This window comes from Eptesicus fuscus, chromosome 7 (assembly GCF_027574615.1).
Source record: "Eptesicus fuscus isolate TK198812 chromosome 7, DD_ASM_mEF_20220401, whole genome shotgun sequence".
NCBI lineage: Eukaryota > Metazoa > Chordata > Mammalia > Chiroptera > Vespertilionidae > Eptesicus > Eptesicus fuscus.
The window spans coordinates 96534432-96554906 of record NC_072479.1 but is presented as its reverse complement, the minus strand read 5'-3'; the positions used below and the strand labels follow the sequence as shown (position 1 = coordinate 96554906).

At 39.0% G+C, this 20475-nt stretch overlaps 1 protein-coding gene across 1 annotated transcript in view; it reads right to left on the bottom strand.

The window, feature by feature from the left end:
• The window catches only part of POLR3B (RNA polymerase III subunit B), a 99176-nt gene that overhangs the window by 15072 nt on the left and 63629 nt on the right, over nucleotides 1-20475 (bottom strand). The window contains exons 21-24 of the mRNA XM_054719444.1: nucleotides 18082-18240; nucleotides 15936-16053; nucleotides 14331-14473; nucleotides 446-549 (exon numbers count right to left, since the gene is read on the bottom strand). Coding sequence (XP_054575419.1) covers nucleotides 446-549; nucleotides 14331-14473; nucleotides 15936-16053; nucleotides 18082-18240 — 524 coding nt within the window. The remainder of the gene's footprint in view (nucleotides 1-445; nucleotides 550-14330; nucleotides 14474-15935; nucleotides 16054-18081; nucleotides 18241-20475) is intronic.

Here is a 20475-nt window from a genome sequence, read left to right as displayed (position 1 = left end):
AGCTTGACATGTGTGATCTAAGTTTATGTCCCCAAACTGCTAGGAGATAGGTACTATTATTTCCCTGACTTTACCTATGAGGAAACTGAAGTACACAGAGGTTAAGCAACTTTCCCAAGTCATATAGCCAATAAGTGCTGGAGCCAGGATTATAAAACAATAACCATAGAAAGGAAGATGCATTAGGTTCAATACAAAGGGCTCCTTTTTCAGAGGGGTAAGTTTGCCACCCAGAAGACTGCTCTGAAGGAAGGGAAAACCTCTCCACATTTGCTCTGTAGAGGAGAGTAGTCCAGCATTGTTAGGAGCTGAGAACCTAGTTATTTGACTAGGGGTCAAAGGGCCCTTTCTAAATATCAGTTTCAGGGTCCCATCACATCCACTAACTGCAAACCAACTGCCAGCTTTCTTCCTTAAGAGCAGTGCCTCTGAAAACCATCCTGACCGTCATTCGTGATGGGAAGCCGTGAGGGTTCATTATGATGTCCGGACAGATGCCAGAGTCACAAAACGGCATGTCTTCCTGAGGGACGATCAAACCACAGACACCTGGGGGAGAGAAGATTTCATGCCACGTAAAGCAAACTGGCAGAAAGGAAGAATACAGTAGTTAATTGGGATCTCCCTGCCACTATCTCTATTTTTACTACACTCAGACCTGCCCCATGGTCTCTATCAAGAGTAACAAAAGCAATTTCCAATAATCCTGCTAGATGGATAGTTCAAAAATGGCTGTCCTTGCAGAAAGGCAGTGCAGTCCATGGCCTGGCCTATTGGCGTGACAATCAATGGTGCTGTCAGGCAGCTCGCCCAATCTCTTGTGCCGCCGAGATGGAAGAGCAGCAACTTCACTGGGTCCTCGCCCTGTCAACGCCGCTGAAACTTCAAGTCAGCAGCAATTTCACTCCTTGTCAGCTTGTCCATGATCTGCTACACATTGCACTCAAATCACAGGAATCCAAGTTCTCTGACCACCAAACACAGAACTGACTGAATGAGGGGTGTGTTTAAATTATGGTTTTAAAAACCTGTGACAAGAAGTACTCGTGTGTGGCTGACGTGCTAATGGGACTACCTATTGGCTGCAGAGTGCTGGCTGGTTGGCCGATTTTTGCCAGGCTTCCCTGGCTGAGTCTAAACTGCCCTAAGGAATTTTAATTCCTATAGCTTATAACACATTACAAAAGTGATCTTTGGTTGAAGTTGTAAAGTTGAACAATAAAATTAAATAGCAAATTATTCTTGGAAGAAAACACTAAAATTATAAATGTATCCTAAGAATGAAAACAGAACAAAACAAAAATCTACCAACTCTGCACACCACTAATAGTCTCTTAAATTAACTGTACTTTATTACTCCTTTAACAGTATTCTAACTTGTAGGAAATTTTGTTGATTAAATACTTGGTAATTCCTCTTACATCCTTTTCTTGGTAGGAGGAATCATATATAATAAAAGGCTAATATGCAAATTGTCCCCTGGACTGGGAGTTCGACCTGGAGTTCCACGAGAGGGGGGGGCGCTGGCCAGCCAACTGCCCGCATCCCTTCCCCCCTGCTGGCCCAGCTGATCGGCCCTGATTAGGGAGGGCTGGCCAGACCCCAACTGTGCACAAATTTGTGCACCGTACACCGGGCCTCTAGTAGGAGTATAATTTAGATTGTTAACCACAATCTATATAATTTAGAATTGAAAAAATAGTATACAATGGCACTGGACCCAAAAAATGCTTTTATATTTAGTAAGATAAAATTCCTTTTCCTGTGTATATAAATTATCTGTACCTATTGAAAAGAAATTGCTCTCAAAGAAACGTTTCATTGCTCAATTTGATTTCTACATACATACTTACACTATTTTAAAATAAAAGTTTGGGGATGTTCAAAGAAAAAGAATGCCATTTGCGTATTTAACGTTGGTTATTAATATTCTGATTTCTAGTGGCTGCCAACAATATGGCAATTAGGTTTGTGGAGTTGAATTCCATTGTATGTAGGTAGTTTAACTGGCTTTTTGGTTGAAATTGCATTGTTTATTATAAAGAAAGTATGCTTTCCTACACGAAGAACAGAAAAATTCAGTTCACTTTATTTCAAATTCAGCTACAGCATGTTAGAATTTAAATCAAGCACAGTGTGTGACCCTTATCTCTTCCCTCCGAAAATCCATCTTGTCCACACTGAAATTATCTGACAAAACACTAGGGCTACTGGGAAATCTACTCGGAGAGAGATGAAATTGTAAATCTAGGTGCACAGATAGCAACACTATTTGGCAGTGAACAAAATGTTAAAAACAACAAATCTTAAAGAGGCCAGTGGTGGGATGTGGTTGGGTGAGAATGTCATTTTGGGCTGGTGTGGAGATGGAGGGTTCGGCTACATCCCTGAAAAACAAACCAAAGAAAAACTTCAGCACCCCTTCGGCAGCAGTTCACAGGGGGATGGATGCCTGCGGCTGCTAAGGAGGAAGCTGCTTGTTCACCCTCCAACAAGAGAAGGTGGGAGTGAGGCGCAGGAGGTACCAAACCCAGGGAGGAAGCAGGGCATACTTATACTGGAGGGGGGTAAGGGGAGGGATATTTGCATTTTGCATTTTCAATTTTAGCCAACAGGTTAATTCCAGCAAATGTAACTTTAAAATGAAAGCAATGCTCTTTCCCTTAAAATCCGAATCTCTAATAACTCTGCTTGAAATCTGATTAATATTTAGCATAGAACTTCCTTTTGGGGAAGTTATTTTCTAACTAGCACTTTTCTGACATTGCACTTAAAACTACATCTAAGTAACTTACAGATTTTTTTCATTCCATTAGAGCAGTGGTTGGCAAACTCATTAGTTAACAGAGCCAAATATCAACAGTACAATGACTGAAATTTCTTTTGAGAGCCAAATTTTTTAAACTTAAACTTCTTCTAACGCCACTTCTTCAAAATAGACTCTCCCAGGCCGTGGTATTTTGTGGAAGAGCCACACTCAAGGGGCCAAAGAGCCGCATGTGGCTCTCGAGCTGCAGTTTGCCGACCACCACGGCATTAGAGGAACTGCATTGGCCACATCGGAATCAAGGGCACCTGTAAGCCAAAAATTAAATCTTAGCTAACTTAAAATTACTTTAGGCTCTGAAACCCTTTTATATGCCAAGATGGTTCCCATAGCAGACAGCGCTGTGTTGTTTGTTTTGTGTGAAAGTGAATGATAAAAGATCCATGAAATCGACACAGAAAGCCAGAACAGCAGAAAGAACTGAGGGCTCTCCATCATTGCGGCTTCTACCCTCTGCTGACTTGCAGAACAATGGAAGCTACACATCCAACTGCAGATCTAACACAGCTGTGCATTTCATTAGATGAAGAGCACTAGTGACACAAGTAAATAATTAACTTATTCTGGTCCGCTGACTGTGCTTATGAGACCAGTCATAGCTGACAGATTTTAATACAAGTTAACACAAAGAAAACATAATGAGCTTAGAAGTTAAAACAAAATATTTAGACAGAATTTGATGATCTCAAATCTCAAATTAGACAGATGACTGTTAAAAGTTTGCATTTTACTGAATTCATTAGGGGAGAAGAGAGTTCTCAATCTCAGAACCAGACTTTTTTTCCTAAAGAAATGGTATTTTTCTGTTTCAGAATTATTCAAATCCTTAATCATAGCAGGAAGCTTTCTTTTATTTTCAAATAAAAAATTCCAGGTATAGAGCATAAAATTCTTTCTATAAATAAACTCTTAAAAGTTATAGTCACTTTTCTTTTAAATGCTGGTTTAAAAATGTAAATGATATGCATTACTCCCTGGGTCCTTGAAAAGATGATGGACTACAAATAAACCATATCTAATGGAAGCTGTTGTAGAACAATTACTGATTCATACCTTAAATGCTTACACAGCATTTCAGATTTTAAAATAAAATTTCATCCCCTGGCCCATGCCTGTGTCTCAACCCCATTGTATAGAGCACAACCTCCTGGCAATGAAATGCAAATACACCAGTTTAACAGCCCCAAAACATTTAATGCACTTAGAGGGGCCACTGGGAATTAGACCACAGACTCTACTACAAAATTTTAACAAGTGAAAATAGATAACAAGGAAAAACCGGCACACAAAAAGAGCAGAAAGGTTCTACAGAGACCCAGTCAAAACAAAATTATTCTATCACCATCTATCTTATTTTCAAGTTGTAAAGGTGAGAATTTAGGGAGTCTAAAGAAACTGCAAGTCTGACCGCCAAGCCGCTCAGGAAAGGCAAATCTGGGGACCACTGTCACCGTTCCCTCAGCGTCATGACGCAGACACTAGAGGCTCTTACACCAATTTGTTATTTCTATTTCATGGCCTCGCAGAACATATAAATCATTTAAAGAATAGGTTTACCCAGCAAAAAAAAAACACAGTTAATCTGATGAATCATTCTTAGAAAGTGTTTCTAATTATAAACAGCAACTGACTTGTTCAAAAGTCTTTTTTAAAAAAAAATTAGTTTTAGTGTAATGGTCCTATCACAATTCAATTAGAAAAAAAGAAGGTAAGGATGTAATAAAAATGGTAAGGAAAAACTAAAGCATTCTCATACCATATCAAGAAAGGAAAGCAACTTAATAACAGAAGACAACTTAATAACATCGATGATTCAAGAGATGTTCTGATCGGATTTCAATGTTTTAGCAACATACTAGCAAATGGTTCTCTACTTTGTCGACAGCCAAGTCTCATTTTAATATCACACTGTTTCACTTTTTAATTTTAAAATTTTTCCCTTTAGCAAATCTACCTTCCATAACCACTTTGGGATTGAATGACCACTCTGAGGTTGATATATGTTTTTACTCTTCCTTTTCTGAGCGAGGAAAGAGAGAATCATTTCCCTCAATTACCAAGCATATGCTATGTGACAAGTGCTGTGATGGAGGTGGGGACATATGAAGAGGCTCAGGGATACGAGTCCTGCACAGATTAATCTGACTGAATATTGAAAATTAAAACATTTATACAATTCAGCTTGCCACATTCTAATGCTCTGGTTTCTGCAAGTACCTGTTAGACAAGGCTATTTATTCTGCCCAGTTTGACACTTTGCATGAAATGAAGGGTGAAACGATGCTGTGATTTTTCTGTCAGTCATAGCGCAGGAAGAGGACTGATGTCCGGTAAAGGAGCGATCACTGTGCAATGCCTGGTCTTAATGAGGTTCATAAATGTGTGTGTGGGGGGAATGTCATCTGTAAAGGACTCATCACTCCTGGACTCTCAGATCTATGTAGGGCAGGAGATCAAGGAATCCGGGTGACCTTAATTTGACTCTGTGCTGTTCCACTGACATTGTGTTTGGGGGGGGGGGGGGGGGGGGGGGGGGGGAGAGGCACACCACTTTCTGGCAAGCCTTAGTTGTTTGGTCTTTGTAATGGGGATAATTAGCACCTATCTCATGAGGCAATTGTGTCAAAAGAACAGATGAGAGGTACTAATGTCTGAGAGGTACTTTAAGGTCCTTAGAGATAGGCAGCATCTAAATCCAAGGAATTATTATTATATAAGAAACCTAATTATTCTCAGCAGGAAGCAAACTAGCAAAGCAAAGGAGACCAACTTAATGAATGGGAGAACCAAGTGCAGTTGCACTAACTTTGGCTGAAGAGCTGAAAAGAAGCTCACTCCGGCTGGGCTGTGCAGATCATTTCACACGATCGGGACAGTGTCTCCTAATAACTTAAGAACTTCACAGGACTTGGGCTGAGGATTTCCAGTGCGGAGCAGTTACTGCTGATGAATATAGTGGTAAATGGAGCCAAAGAAGCAGCAGGAATGCTTTCAAGTTTGACTGTTCGTATTAAGCAAAAAAAATGTTTTTGCTTTGAATAAGCTCATCTCCATAAGCCTTTATATATTCAGAAATGTAAATCTCTAAATCAAAACGTGAAAGCTAACACAGGTGGTTACTCCCTTTCTTCCTTTCCCCCTTCCCTTTCCAGTGATTGAATTAACCTTCTTTTATTTTCCTCACCACCACCTTAAATAATCCCAAGGGGGAGGGAAGGAGACAAAAACTGTTGAATCATATTAGCTTTGTTCTGCTGTTGAATCACTTCCAGATCTATCACATCACTTGCCACTATCCCGGTTGACATAATTTTAATTCGGCTCTTCCTTACATGTTAACAGATAAATAATGCATAAGAAAACTTGATTAGCTTTCTTATTAAAACATCACTCTAAATGAGAGGAGGCGCTAGAAGACAATACAGTTTTTACATGGCTTTCCCATGAGCAGCTGAATGGTTGATGTGATAAATTTGCATAGTCTGAAGCACACAAAGGGCTGATTAATTGAAACCCTTACAATGCTCCTGGAAGCAGCTATTGTAAAACAATAACCATAGGAACTTGACAAAATACACACGGCTGAATGTGTCAAGAGCTTAATAAAATGTGTTGGGGCTACACTGTTTGGAAACAGAATTGGAGATTTTTATTCTGGGCCATAAAACACTAACCACCCTAATTTCAAAGCTTTAGTTGGATATTTACTGAAAGGTCAGAGGGTTACTGGCTAGCTACTGAAGACCAAAATTTGTTCTTAAAATAGTAAATGAAATAAAATCTCCTCACAATAAAGGTGTCTATATGGACAAAATAATCCTGATTCCTAACATTTAAGCAACAGCTGCCAGAATTTCTTTTTGGACCCAAACTCTGACGGATCATTTGGCAACACACACCTTATCTTGGGGCTCACACTATTAGCTCCATTGGCCCCTTCTCCCCTCCCACTTGGAATCTTTCATTCAAGCAGGATCAAGCAAAGTAGGGAGCCAAAGATATCCGACTTTGAAGCTTTAGTCTAGCAGAGAGGATTTTAGGCAGTCTCAAGTGCTACATGAGTACAAGGTGTTATTATTATTATTACTTTAAATCAGAGTCTTTTCATTCTGTTTTAGAAAACATAATCTAGAAAAAGGAAATAAATAAAGGTGTGGAAAAAGCAAAATTTTTACCCAAACCTTAACAAATAAACTTTGCTCTCGGCTTTCTGCCACACACAAATTAAAATTTTCCTATTTCCCACAGCCTCTTCATACCTAGTATATAAAATTCTTTAATCAAATTCTTAATAAATTAATTCACCAAGTTGTTAAATCACTTTTTAAATGCAAAGTGAAAGCATGTGACCTTATAGGAAAATTTTGTTTAACAAGAGAGAGTCAAAGATGAATCTTCCAAACATTTTTATCCATAAATGCATAATCCTTATGAACCAAAGATACACAGAATCATCGCATTAAAAAACAGTATTTTGATAAGACTGTACTTCTACTTTAAAACAAAGGGTGACTTAACTCTATTTAAAAGAACTATCTGAGGATTTAGGGGGAGATACTGAGGAGTGTGTGCCATTATCTCAGATTTGCAGTTATTAAAAAACTTCTGTTTGCCAGGACACTCTTGCTCAAATACAGTTCTTCCTCTCCTTAAGAATACTGTTTGGTATTGCTGCCCAATTCTGTGATCTACAGGACCTTTGTTGAGGTGCTAATCCTTTTTCACATGAGAGACTGAGAAATGTTCTTTCAGGGAAGTGATATATTGCTTTCCCCCCACATCAAAGGAATCCACAGTTTCCTCCCTCATTGTGAATAGCAGCAAAAGTAAGAGGAAAATATAATAATTTGGTTTGCCTGAGCACTGAAATTAAACTTGGGAATTCCTTAGGCTGACAGATAATTTTTGTTAAAGAATTAAAAAAACAAGAGCTGGAAATCTGCTCACCCTTCTAATAAGTGAACTAAGCATCAGGAAAAGCAAGGCCCAAGATAAAGATGTCTGCTTTTGATGAGTTACCTTCACACAGAACTTATACCAAAGTTCAAGAGGCTTATATAAGTTATTTTAATTTTAATAAACAGTCTAGTTCCAAACATGACTCCAATACACAATATATGTGGATGTCTCTTCCTATCTTTAACTGTTTCTATAAAGGGATCAAGAAAGAATATAAAGAGAAAACATGAAGAACATTCCAGACCCACGCTCTACTCTATTTCCCTCTATGGAGCATCATTATGCATCTATCATATAAGTCTGGCCTCAAGGTATCCAGAAGTCCAGAACATTTGGAAAGGAGATTAAGACTTCAGGGTTTTAATATTTATTTGCAACTGAAATTAAAACAAAACTAAAAAAATCTTCCTTCCCTTGTAAACAAATTCACAACTTTGGTGCATAGAAGGTTATTACTATACTAGGGGCCTGGTACACAAAATTCGTGCACTAGTGGGGTCCCTAGGCCTGGCCTGCAATCAAGGCCTATCAGGGCCTGGCAGCTGCCGGCTGAGACCTGGGGGCCTTCGGTATGGGGGGAGGGACCGAGGGAGGTTGGCGGGCTGTGAAAGGCTGGCTGTGAGAGTGCACTGCCCCCTGGTGGTCAGTGTGCGTCATAGCAACTGGTCGACCGGTTCAACAGTAATAGTTGCTTAGGCTTTTATATACCAGTATATAGATCATCACACCTTTCTCAGTACTTTGCATTCCACAAAAGGATGAACTGTTGTAAAGATTCTTATCAAAGACCCAGCTCTTTTGGGGGGGGATTCACTGTGCATTTATTGACGAGGTACATGTGCTCACTTTGGCAGCACATATACTAAAACATTGATGAGGTACATAATGGACTTCTAAAGACCCAAAGAGGACTGTACTTTATTAAACTTTGAATTTCTCATTAGAAAACTGCAGTGGAATTCCATTATCTAGAAGGTGTGCTGTGAGTGAGCCCTGACTGCTTCTCAAGCTGGAGTAGTCTTTATGTTATTTGGGACCCCTCTTCTTTATGAAACACTTTCTCCTTCCTGCATGCTTGGCTTTCTACTTAGTCATCCTCCATTCTTGAGGTCCTAGAAGGCAACACTACTTACTGGGTCACATTTTTAACAGCTACTGATCAAACACTTTCACTTCAATGAGACTTCTCTGATCAATTACACCCAATCTTTGCTTATGGCACAGCACTGATACTGATCCCCTAATAGTAAGTACTAATTCTCCTGCTTCAGTTCATCCACTCATTCTGTCCTCTTCAATCTTTCTCAGCTCTTTTATAACACAAACCACTCCTGTTTAGTCTCCTCTTCACATTTGTTTCATTTAGCTACTAATTATCCTACCACCTTTGAAGTGGTCAGGCTTGAGAAGGATACACTCATGTTCTGTGAAATTAAATCAAGTCTCCTCTGATTATTAGAGAGGATATTTTAAGAGGCATTACGTGCAGAAATTCAACCTATACACTATGCATAGACCAAAAGAATCTCTAACAAAAGCTCTCTCAAAGTCAACTTTTAACAAAAGATAAAAATCGGGCAACACACAGGGCCATGTTGCTTTCTGAACACCAAAAATACAAACTTAATGTTCTAATGGAGGGGGGAAAAGAGGTAGGCATAAAGAGCCCCTAAATAAAAATAATCTTTACATTTTTCACATGTTTAGCTTGCAGGTGGTGCTACAAAGAAAAAAACAGTATTTCCAAACAACTTTCCATGTCAAGAGTGAAAACTAAGTTCAACTAACTACGGGTCCTACTGTGGCATGTATCTAGACCAATCACAAACAAATCACTGCAGAAATCATGGTGTGACACATACACCCTGAAAATTCACAACACCATAAATTTTTATCAGCTCATGTCATGACAACCACAAATAGTATAAATACCGTGAACTACATTTTTCATTTCATTCACATTTTACTTGCCAACATCCAACTTTTAGGTCTGATCCAGAGCCTCTCTGGTCCCCACACTAAGGGCTGGGTTGTTGTGTGGCTCCTTGGAGACATTGCCAGCTGTGCCCACTGCACGTGAATGTAGCTCACTGTCACTGTTCCGTTTCTGGTTCCAACTATCACAGCTTAGCCAGATGAACAGGAGAATGGTCAAACTTGAGGGCTCAAAAATTTATTTCCTTTTATATCTGCTCAAATTCTTAACAGATTTTGAATTTTAACTAACACTACTAAAACCTGACCAGAGTGTATGCATATATGTATAACCCATGGACACAGACAATAGGGTGCTGAAGACCTGGGGTGGGAGATGGTGGCAGGCTAGAAGGGGTGAATGGGGGAGGAGGGCATATGTAATACTTTCAACAATAAAGATTAAAAATAAATAAAAATAAAACCTGACCAGAAGACCAATTAAAAAAGGGAGTGGGATAATGTTTTACAATGAGTTGATTTTAGAAGGGATACCTGAAAATACAGCTCTATGTTAGGAGTATGTCTTTATATGAGTTTGGCAGGCATTTCTGGAACAAGGTATCTGGGGAATAGGATTTACTCTGGATTGGTGGCTGAGAAGTGCTATGTAAAGTTGTTTATCCAGGAAGAATAGGAATTTTAAGAAGATGACAACTTAAGGAGGAAAGAGAAAAGATATATTAAGAAATATTAGTATTCAGTAAGACTCAGGAAAAGGCTATATCTTACCCAAGGGGAAATCTCAGGGAAAATGGCAATCCGGGGGACAGAGTGGTAATGGGATATCGCCTGGCAGGAGCTATTATTTGCAAATATCATCTCCTATTCGGTTGGTTGCCTTTATGTTTTGTTGGTGGTTTCTTTTGCTGTGCAGCTTTTCAGCTTGGTAAGTCCCATTCATTTATTTTTGCCTTTACTTTCCTTGTCTTTGGGGGTACTATGAAGAAAATCTTCTGGGGGGAAATATGGTCCAAAAAACTATTGATTGTGTGGACAATTCTTGAGAAACTGCTAATGGTATAGAAGAATGGCAATAGAAATAAGAAAAATTAAGCAAATAAAAATATGAAATTAACTTCAGAAAAAAAATAAAGTTATAAAACAAAGGAAACGCATCCAACAACTATTTGGCTTGGAAGTGAAGAATATTTATGTAGTAATAGTAATGGAATCTAAATAATTAAATAACCCCAAATTATAATAAATCTGTGCAGGAAGAAGAGGTGAAGAGTATGGAAGAGAGGTAACAAAGTGGTAGGTCCTGCTTTCTATCATATAATAGGATATCAATATCTAAAGTGGATGAATGAATATATAGCTGTCTAAGGAATTCACTACAAACTGTGAAGATAAAAATGAGAAGAAATTGCTTTTGGGAAGCAGAACTGGAAAAAAGGCAAAGACTGATGTTTTTTAGTACAACCCCCCCTTTTCTGTACTATTTGACCTTTTTAAACCATGTGCATTTATTATTTAATAAAAAATTATACTTAGCCAAAACTGGTTTGGCTCAGTGGATAGAGCGTCAGCCTGTGGACTGAAGGGTCCCAGGTTCGATTCCAGTTAAGGGCACGTACCTTGGTTGCGGGCACATCCCCGGTGGGAGGTGTGCAGGAGGCAGCTGATTAATGTTTCTCTCTCATCGATGTTTCTAACTCTCTCTCTTCCTTCTTCTCTGTAGAAAATCAATGAAATATATTTTTTTTAAAATTATACTTAAAGGAAATGAAAATTATGTTCAGTTACGGATTCTATGTCATTCCTTATATTACTCTGTTAAAAGGTTACAGGATCTATTTTTTGTTTGCTGTTTTTTTCTCAATCTTTTCAATAAATCTGATGAAGCTGTAAAAGAAGGAAATATCAAGGGAATCTAGACTATCAGAAGGTTTTTTTACCCTTGGATTAAAAACAATAGGAAAAGGAAAACTAGCAAGATAAACTCCTCACTACAAGTGAAAGGTCACCTAAGCCCAGGAGGACGTCTTTCGGTTTCACACAGAGCTGTACAAGTCAAAGCCCCTGGAGATTGAACAGATCTCTAAAAGCTGAAGTTTTATGTCATTGCAAGTGGGAAACCACTTCTGTCAATGAACATTATCCGTATCATATTAATAGTTTGAAAAATGCTATAGCACAAAGATTTACTGACATTTTATGTAGAGGTCTGTATTTATAGGAACTTACTAATCAAGTATGTTTTTCATTTTCAAAAGTACTGCTTTGTCCATATTACCCATACACAAAAAGTCACATATAATAAATCAAAACCTATGTAAAACCAAACCATTAAGAGTAGAGAATCTGTCCCTTTCTATTTCCTCTTCCTTCAATTCATTCATATATTTAACCATTATCAACTATCTATTATATAACTATGACAAAAGAGGCTCTGTCAGACTTTATGAGAATGAAGACATAGTCCTTGTCTTCAGAAAGTTTAGTGGAGCGCCAAAACCGGTTTGGCTCAGTGGATAGAGCGTCGGCCTGCGGACTCAAGGGTCCCAGGTTCGATTCCGGTCAAGGGCATGTACCTTGGTTGCGGGCACATCCCCAGTAGGGGGTGTGCAGGAGGCAGCTTGATCGATGTTTCTCTCTCATCGATGTTTCTAACTCTCTATCCCTCTCTCTTCCTCTCTGTAAAAAATCAATGAAAAATATATTTAAAAAAAAGAAAGTTTAGTGGAGCTAGAACACGGTGGATAATCACTGAAATGTACGCCAGCTTTCAGGTATGCACAATTCTCTGATGAAATAAAGCACAAGGAGTTGGGATATGTGAAGTTTGTAAATGATTCAGAATAGATATTCTCTTATGGTGTACATTGTTGTAAAGCTTCCAGTGCTGACATTTTATAAGAATATCAAGCTTTGCTCTTGTCCAAATAATAGATCAAGTAAAACTGAGCCTGTAAACAAGGTTATGATGACCCCAGAATGACTTAGGGGTGCATCTCAGAAATTGTCAAGACCAAGAGAGAAGAAGAAACAGAGAATTTCATTGTCACTGGTAAGCAGCAGAAAAAACTAGAATCTCAAGATATTTAAAAAAAAAAAACCTCAAAAGGTATTAAGAGTTAGCATCTTAGAAAAGTGTACAAAGCAAGGTGTCAAATTTATACTTATAATGGAACAACTCTTATAAAAAACTGATAGGGTAAAATAATTCTGCATCTGTCAACTGAACTAAAATGCTTTTGATGAAATAGTATCTTAGTCTGAAAAACTTACATTGATGGAATGACAACTAAGGCTGGATTGATTTGACCAAAACAAATTGTAATATTGGATATACTTGGTTGGCAAATAAACAGTTAAAATCAGTAAGAATATTATAATATTACCAATTTTAAAAAAAGATATCACACTAGCAATTTATAAGCAAAAGTGAGGGTAAGATTCAAGGTTGAAGAGTAGAATGAGTAACAGCCACTGTTAATGATCTTGCTATCCTTTCTTTACCATTAAATACGTATGTGTCAGGCACAATGCTCACTGCTTAATAATCAGAATAGTAGTTCAAGAGCATGGATTCTGGAGCCAGTCTGCCAGGGTTCAAAAACCAGTTCTGCCGACAAACTGGGGACTTTGGGCAAGCTGCTAATCTTTCTGTGCCTCTGTTTCCTCATCTATAAAGTGAGGATAACAACAGTACCTACCGCCTAGTGCTGTGTGAGAAGTGAGTGCTGGAAACATAGTCACGCACACAGTACTACAAAAGTGTTAGCTGCTGCTAATGTTGAGATTAGAAAGCAGTAGACAAAGCCAAAATTCAAACCCCAGGACAAACTTTCCCTCTCTTAAACAATATATACATTGTCTAAAAGAGACCATAATAATAGTGAGTTCATTAATAGTGACACAATGCTTTGGTTTTCAAAGATAAAAGAACAAAACCACAAATGGATGAAAACCCAACAGTAACCATCAATGAAAAGAGTGAGGCCTGCCCGTGGGATCAGATGGAGAAACACCATCTAGGAGGGGGAACGCTGTGCAGTGGACAAAGCACTGCACTGGAGTTGGGAGACCTGGGTTCTTACACCAGCTCAGCAACCGACTAATCGGGTGCCCCTGACTGGCCACTTAACATGAGGGTCTCAACTGCCTTATCTGTTACATAAAGGGGCAGATAACTCTACGGTATCTTCTAGTGCTGACACCCTATGATATTATGACCCAACAGAACACATAGTAGTTTAAATATGTACCTTTTATAAAAAAATAGGTATTACTATTGGTTTTTTGAACAGCTACCTATACTTTAATAGGTACGTCATCTAAATGTATTTATAGTTATAACTTTGGTCCAAGAAGTTGCAGGAGAATGAATGAAATAGCACAGAGAAGCAATTCTACAGTATATTTTAAAATGCCTTTAAAATATAAACAGATTAATTTAAGAAATAAAACAAGAATAATTTTGATGACAATGTAATAATTTTTCAAACATACTAAATTTTTTAATAGGGGAAAGATATCAAACATCTCTTACATATGTGGTTAATAAATACTTTAGTATATTCAGTTTTATAATATACTAAAGCTGAGAAATGAAGCAATTTACCTTTTTGCCCATGACGACTGCTGAATTTGTCTCCAATTTCTGGACGCCTTGTCTGTCTCAGAAGCATTTTGATTAGAAAAGCATCTTCGGCATTTGAAGATATCATCACTTTTTCAATATATGAATCCGTTGCTCCTTTGTAGCTAGTGTTAAGAGGAAATCAACAACACAGAGTTCCAAACTGCCAAACCTATCACCCCCAGACCACAGGTTTTATTTAATAACTACCCCAGAATATTTTGACATTCCCATTTTGGGCTCTGAAAAGTTACTTTCCTTTTTAATATTAACTCAATTACAATTTCCCATTTCTAGTCTTAGTTTAAAATGGCTAACATTTACTAAGCATTTATTATGAGGAAGATATAATGCAACTTAATCTTCACAACACATATTATTTACATATTGTTATTCCCTTATTATAGACAAGGAAAACTGATGCTTAGAGTGCCCCAGACATATGAAGTGGACTTGGGATTTGAGCTGATGCCTGTCAGACTTGACTCCAAGTTCTTAACCACTTTTACTGACTGAGCTTTCCCATGAACTTTTTCACATACTTTGCCTCTTCTCTTACCTGTTTTTCATACAATAAACATTATTAAGAGTCTGCTCTGTCAGACCCTTTTAGACTCTGAACATACAAAGATTAAGTAGACATGGCTACTGTCCAAAGGAACTCACAATACAACAAAGGATGAGAAAAGGCAAATACAGTGAAGATGCCAGGAAAGACATAAGGGAGACAACAGTCAATCCTGTTAGGGGTTGGATATGACAGTAGTGATGGGGAGGGGCAGGCTGTCAAGGACTGCTTCATGAGGAGGTGACCCTGAAGCTGAGACTTCACCAGTGGAAGGGCATTCAGGTAGGGGGAGCAGTGGGAGCAAGTGCTGCAGGCCTGAAGTAGGATATGTTATGGAGAGTAAGAGACAATTCACTAGAAATATGGGGCCCAGTGTGCAAAGGGGTAAGGCTAGAGAGGTATGTTGAGGGTCACAGTCCTTTTCGTATTATTATTTTGTTTGGCCTTTATCCAGCAGGCAACATTGTCATTGGGAGTTGTACTCAATCTACTCAAGTTTTATTCTATTTATCCAAGAGAATCCCATGACCCGATAAGTAACTTAGAAAAAGAAATCACTCTGGTAGTACCATAGAGAGAGCCTAAGAGATGGGGAGAGGTGCAGGGCTGGAGCAGATGTGCAGTTACGGTTAACGAGGAGTCCGCAGGAGAGGAGGACCAGAACTCAGACGGCAAGCGCCGTCATCCAGAGGATAAGGGGGCAACTAAGGAGACAGAACCTATACATTTTGCTGAATCTACAGGCTTTAGGCTTTGTGTGGCAGGCAAAGGAAGAGTCAGGTTTGTGTTGCAGGTGACTGGCTGGATGGTGGTGCCACTCATCAAGAGAGGGACCCCGGAGGAGCCTGTTTGGGGTGGAGAGGATGGTTTTGGTCTGGATATGGGACCCTGTAAAGCTGTGCAAGTATGGAGCTGAAACCAGGCAGGTGCTATCTGGAAGTCATCGGCAAAAGGAGAGTGAGTGGAGCACTATGAGGGTGAATCTTTCTGTGTTTTTCCAAGGCACAATCAATACATACGTGATGGGCACATCTTTGTACTGTGGTTGCTGCGGCACATTGCTTCCTTCCAAGGGGATCTGAGTTACTGTGGGCATGGATTTATTTACAAGCACTTGTTTGTTTTCTACCTTCTCACCTAAGAAACAAGGGTTAGACAAATCATTACCATCTATGTGATATGCAAAGATTATTGGGGCATAAAACAATGTGATTAGACTTGGTCCATGAAGTCTAGACATGGGAAAAAAAATGAGTTCATATAGTGGGAACCAAAGTTCAACAGGGCTTGCTTGTAATTCTGTGAGCCCAATTAAAAACAAATCACAGATTCAGATTACAGTGTACATAAAATTAAGCAATTGATTTAGGTGACCACATTAACAAGAGAAATGTAGCAATTTTATATCTCTTAGGTTGTCAGAACAGATTTGGACCATTTGTTTTTATTAATAGTTATTTCAACCAGTAATAAGTCACTGCCAACTTAACTTGGGCAAAGGAAATAAAAAGATTTCTTTGATTTTCCTGCTGTTGTCACCTTTGCTTTGCATCTTTTCATGGTAAGTTACAAAATCAACTCCTATAGTACTGGCACAGCACTTATTTCCCAGCCACATGACCTGGGTGAAGAGAGAAATTCTCCAAGGAGCAAAGGCAGCAAGGAGGGGAAGCCATGCACCATGTGGCTCAGGGCACCACAGCGGATGCAATACTCACCACCCATGCACCATCGTGGCAAGGTCGTGCAGATTTCCCTCCTAAGAACACCCTCCACCCAGCCCTTCTCTCCACATCACCACAGCTCCTGTCGTCTGGTCCTCTGTGAGAGCTCTCAGTTGGTCCTCCTCTATTTTGGCTCCCCTTCTACTCTTTTCTCCACGTGGTAGTCAGGATGATCATTTCATAATGAAAATACTAACATGGCTACAATGCTTTGCATCTGGCCCCTGCACCCCCCCTCATTTCTCTCTTTCTCTAAGACTCATGTTCACTATGCTTCCCTATACTCTCTTTGTTGTAACTACACAGGCCTTCTTTCAGACCCTTTAACTATCAAGCTACAGGACACTTTTGCACAAGCCCTTCCCACTGCTTAGAACACACTCTCCCCTCTTCATTGGTTGACTCCACTTATCCTTGATTTCAGCTCACTTCAGAAGGAAGGCTACCCCAATATTCCTAAGTCAAATACTCTTGCTGTAAAATAGCTTCATAGCTCCTTATATCTTTCCTTAATCTGGTTGTAATTTGACATATGTTTATATGTGCTTCTCTGATCAATGTGTTTCCCACACTAGTCCTTAAGACTCAGGGCAGGGGCTGTAGGTTGCATCAACAAAATTCATTATCCTGTATAATAAAAGCCTAACATGCTAAGTGTCTGGTTGTCTGGTGGTCCGTTCAACCAATCAAAGCATAATATGCTAATGATATGCTAAGGCCGCTCAACTGTTCACTATGATGTGCACTGATCACCAGGGGCCAGACGCTCAATGCAGGAGCTGCCCCCTGGTGGTCAGTGCGCTCCCACAGGGGGAGCGCTGCTCAGTCAAAAGCCAGGTTCAGGTGAGAGCAGTGGCTGTGGCGGGAGCCTCTCCTGCCTCCACAGCAGCGCTAAGGATGTCTGACTGATGGCTTAGGCCCGCTCCCCTGCCATCAGTCAGACATCCCCCAAGGGCTCCTGGACTGTGTCAGTGTGCAGGCTGGGCTGAGGGACCCCCTACCGGCCCCTCCGCCCCCCGCCAAGTACATGAATTTCGTGCACTGGGCCTCTAGTAAGCTTATAATTACAATAGAGTCATACTTTTTAGAGGCATTAGATTCTAAAGTCAGCCTATAAGCTAAGTGCACAAATAATGATATACTCAGATAGATGGTGGAATATGACCTTCTTATTTTAAATATTTCCTTAAAGTGGCTTTTCTATGATTCAAAATTATAACTAGGAAGTAGAACTAGAATAGATTACTGTTATGTAAAATTATATGCATAAAAAGACAGAAATTAAATTCACCAAATAATGAACATACTAGTACTGGCTGAGTTAGGACAGTGGTTTCATAGGTTGATTTTTTTCTACCCCATTTACCAAGTATTTTGATATATTATTAAATAACTTTCATAATTTCAAAAAGCACACATTAAATTTTGTTAAGGCTTTTACCTGGAGAACAAATACCATCTGCATCTAAAATCTCATGTCGCCAGATGGGTTTCCTTGTGGCAGCATCCAACATCGGCCCCATCACTTTATCAAAAGTCTGATTGGTATATCGTTTCAATGTACACTTAGCATTTTTATATACAAGGCAACGTCCAAAACCTAAAGTGAAACCAAAATGGGTATCAGAACCACCAGTAATATAAAACTGAGAAAACACAGATTTGTGTTATTCAACGACCCACACCTTTCATATTCTACTCCCCTTCTCCCTCCCCCCAAAAAACAAAACTGTTCTACATTTGGATAATCTGGGACTGGCCAAACCAAATAACAATCTACTAATCTGAAGAACTAGCTCAGGATTTCTCTTCCTACCTACTGTCCATATAAACACTGGAATCCCTACAATAATTTTCAGAATGGACTATACATATTTTACCAGAGAGATTCTTTTAGAGCACAGAGCCACAGAATGTGAGAAATGGAAAGGACCTTAGAGATCACCTGGCATAACCCCTCTATCTATCAGGTGCTACAAGTGAAGTCCAAAGAAATTAAATGGTCATGGTCACCAAGCAAGTTGGTGGCAGAATTGAGACAGACCAAGTCTACTGATCATCCAGGGTTTCTCCTACAAATCATTTTGATGCATAACTTTGCTAACCTTCTCTGGAAAGTTTTTCTTTTTCTGATATTAGCATGTAGAGGAAGTCCCAAAGAAGCACATACAAAATTAGTTTTTCTTAGAAGAGCACAGAAAATGAAAAGAAGCAATCAAATGACTTTAATGGCAGAAATAGTTCAGCTCTATCCTGAAGATTAGTTTACTTTGATTATATTTTTAGATCACATTTATTTAGTGGATGAAGGAAAAGGCCTGAGACTAACTAACAATCTAAACATTAATAAAAATAAGCAAAATGAACAGAACACCTTCATATGGGACAAAAAACTCAACCACTGAATCGCACAAAAAGATTCATCAGCTATAGCGTTGCCCAAAACAGCTGTCATTCCTTCAACACTAAATATATTTTCCCAAGGCTTTCTGACTGATTTGTTTTTTCTCCCACCTTGCTTTGGTCAAGCAGATTTTCTTTTCTTTAAAAAAAAAAAAATGTTTTTAATTGATTGTTTTGTGTGTAATCCTCACCCAAGGACATGTTTTCGTTGATTTTAGAGAGGAAGGGAGAGAGAGAGAGAAACGTCCATTGGTTACCTCCTGTATGCACCCCAATTAGGGATCAAACCCACCATCTAGGTATATGCCCTGGTGGGGACTTGAACCCCCAATCTTTTGTTGTACAGGATGAGGCTCCAACCAACTGAACCACCTGGCCAGGGCTGTCCCCCCCGCCAATCACCCCATACAGTTATTTTAAACTGGATTTTCTCTCTAATCTCTTCAGGACATACTGAGCCAAGCCAAGAGTTTACTTAAATAGGAAAATGTCTCAGGGTTAAATGCTAGGTATTGCTGATGAAATACATGCATGGCTGTAAAATCCTTCATTTAAAATTCTCCAGCAAAAGCAGAACACTTTCAAGAAATCTAAGAATGTGAATTTAGAAAATCAATCAGGGAAAAGTAGATTTCTAAATAAACTATTTGTGCTCTAATGTAATTTTTAAATATGAAGGTGACTGTTTAATGAAGACATTTGTGTATCTTTGAAAAAGGTCTTAGTCATTATGGCTCCTAGTTAATTGTGTATGGTCATAATACACTCTGCTCCAAGAGACAGCTACTCTGGAAACATTACATGATCTTCAGATTTTGTACAATGGCCATTAACTGCAACATGCTGGAGTGCAGTGTGAATCTGAACTGCATGAAATCAAGAAGTGTTTTCTTCTAAGGGTAAATGGACATTTTATTTACAGGTGGTAGCTTCAAAGCTAGTGGACAGTAAACTCTAATCGTTAAATTGTGCTGTGGAGTTTCTGACAGATATCACAAAGTCTTCAGATTTCCACATAAACGTTACCAGTTAATCAGAAAAGAAAACATCCAGTTTAAAAGCATGGCTGTTGTCATTTGGAGGAAAAAAAAGAGGCATAAATTAAGTGCAGCCAACATTAATGCCAAAGACACATGTCTAGGAGTACTATTATGGCTGCCTAGCAACTACAAAGAGGGAAGGGAAGGCAGAGTGGGTATGCCAGAGAGCAGAAAAAGAAATACAGATTATGAAGAGACAAGTCAGACTTCAGATCAGGTGATGGCTAACAAACCATTAAGTGGTGACCTGCAAAAGCAAATTATCAAGAAACTGAGAAAGAAAATAGTAAAAACTGTAAGTCAGGGTTGAAATATGTGTATTTTTAAACTTTCACCATTTTGCCAACAAGAAGGTCTAACATTATGGGGTTGAGATATACAATAAATAAAAT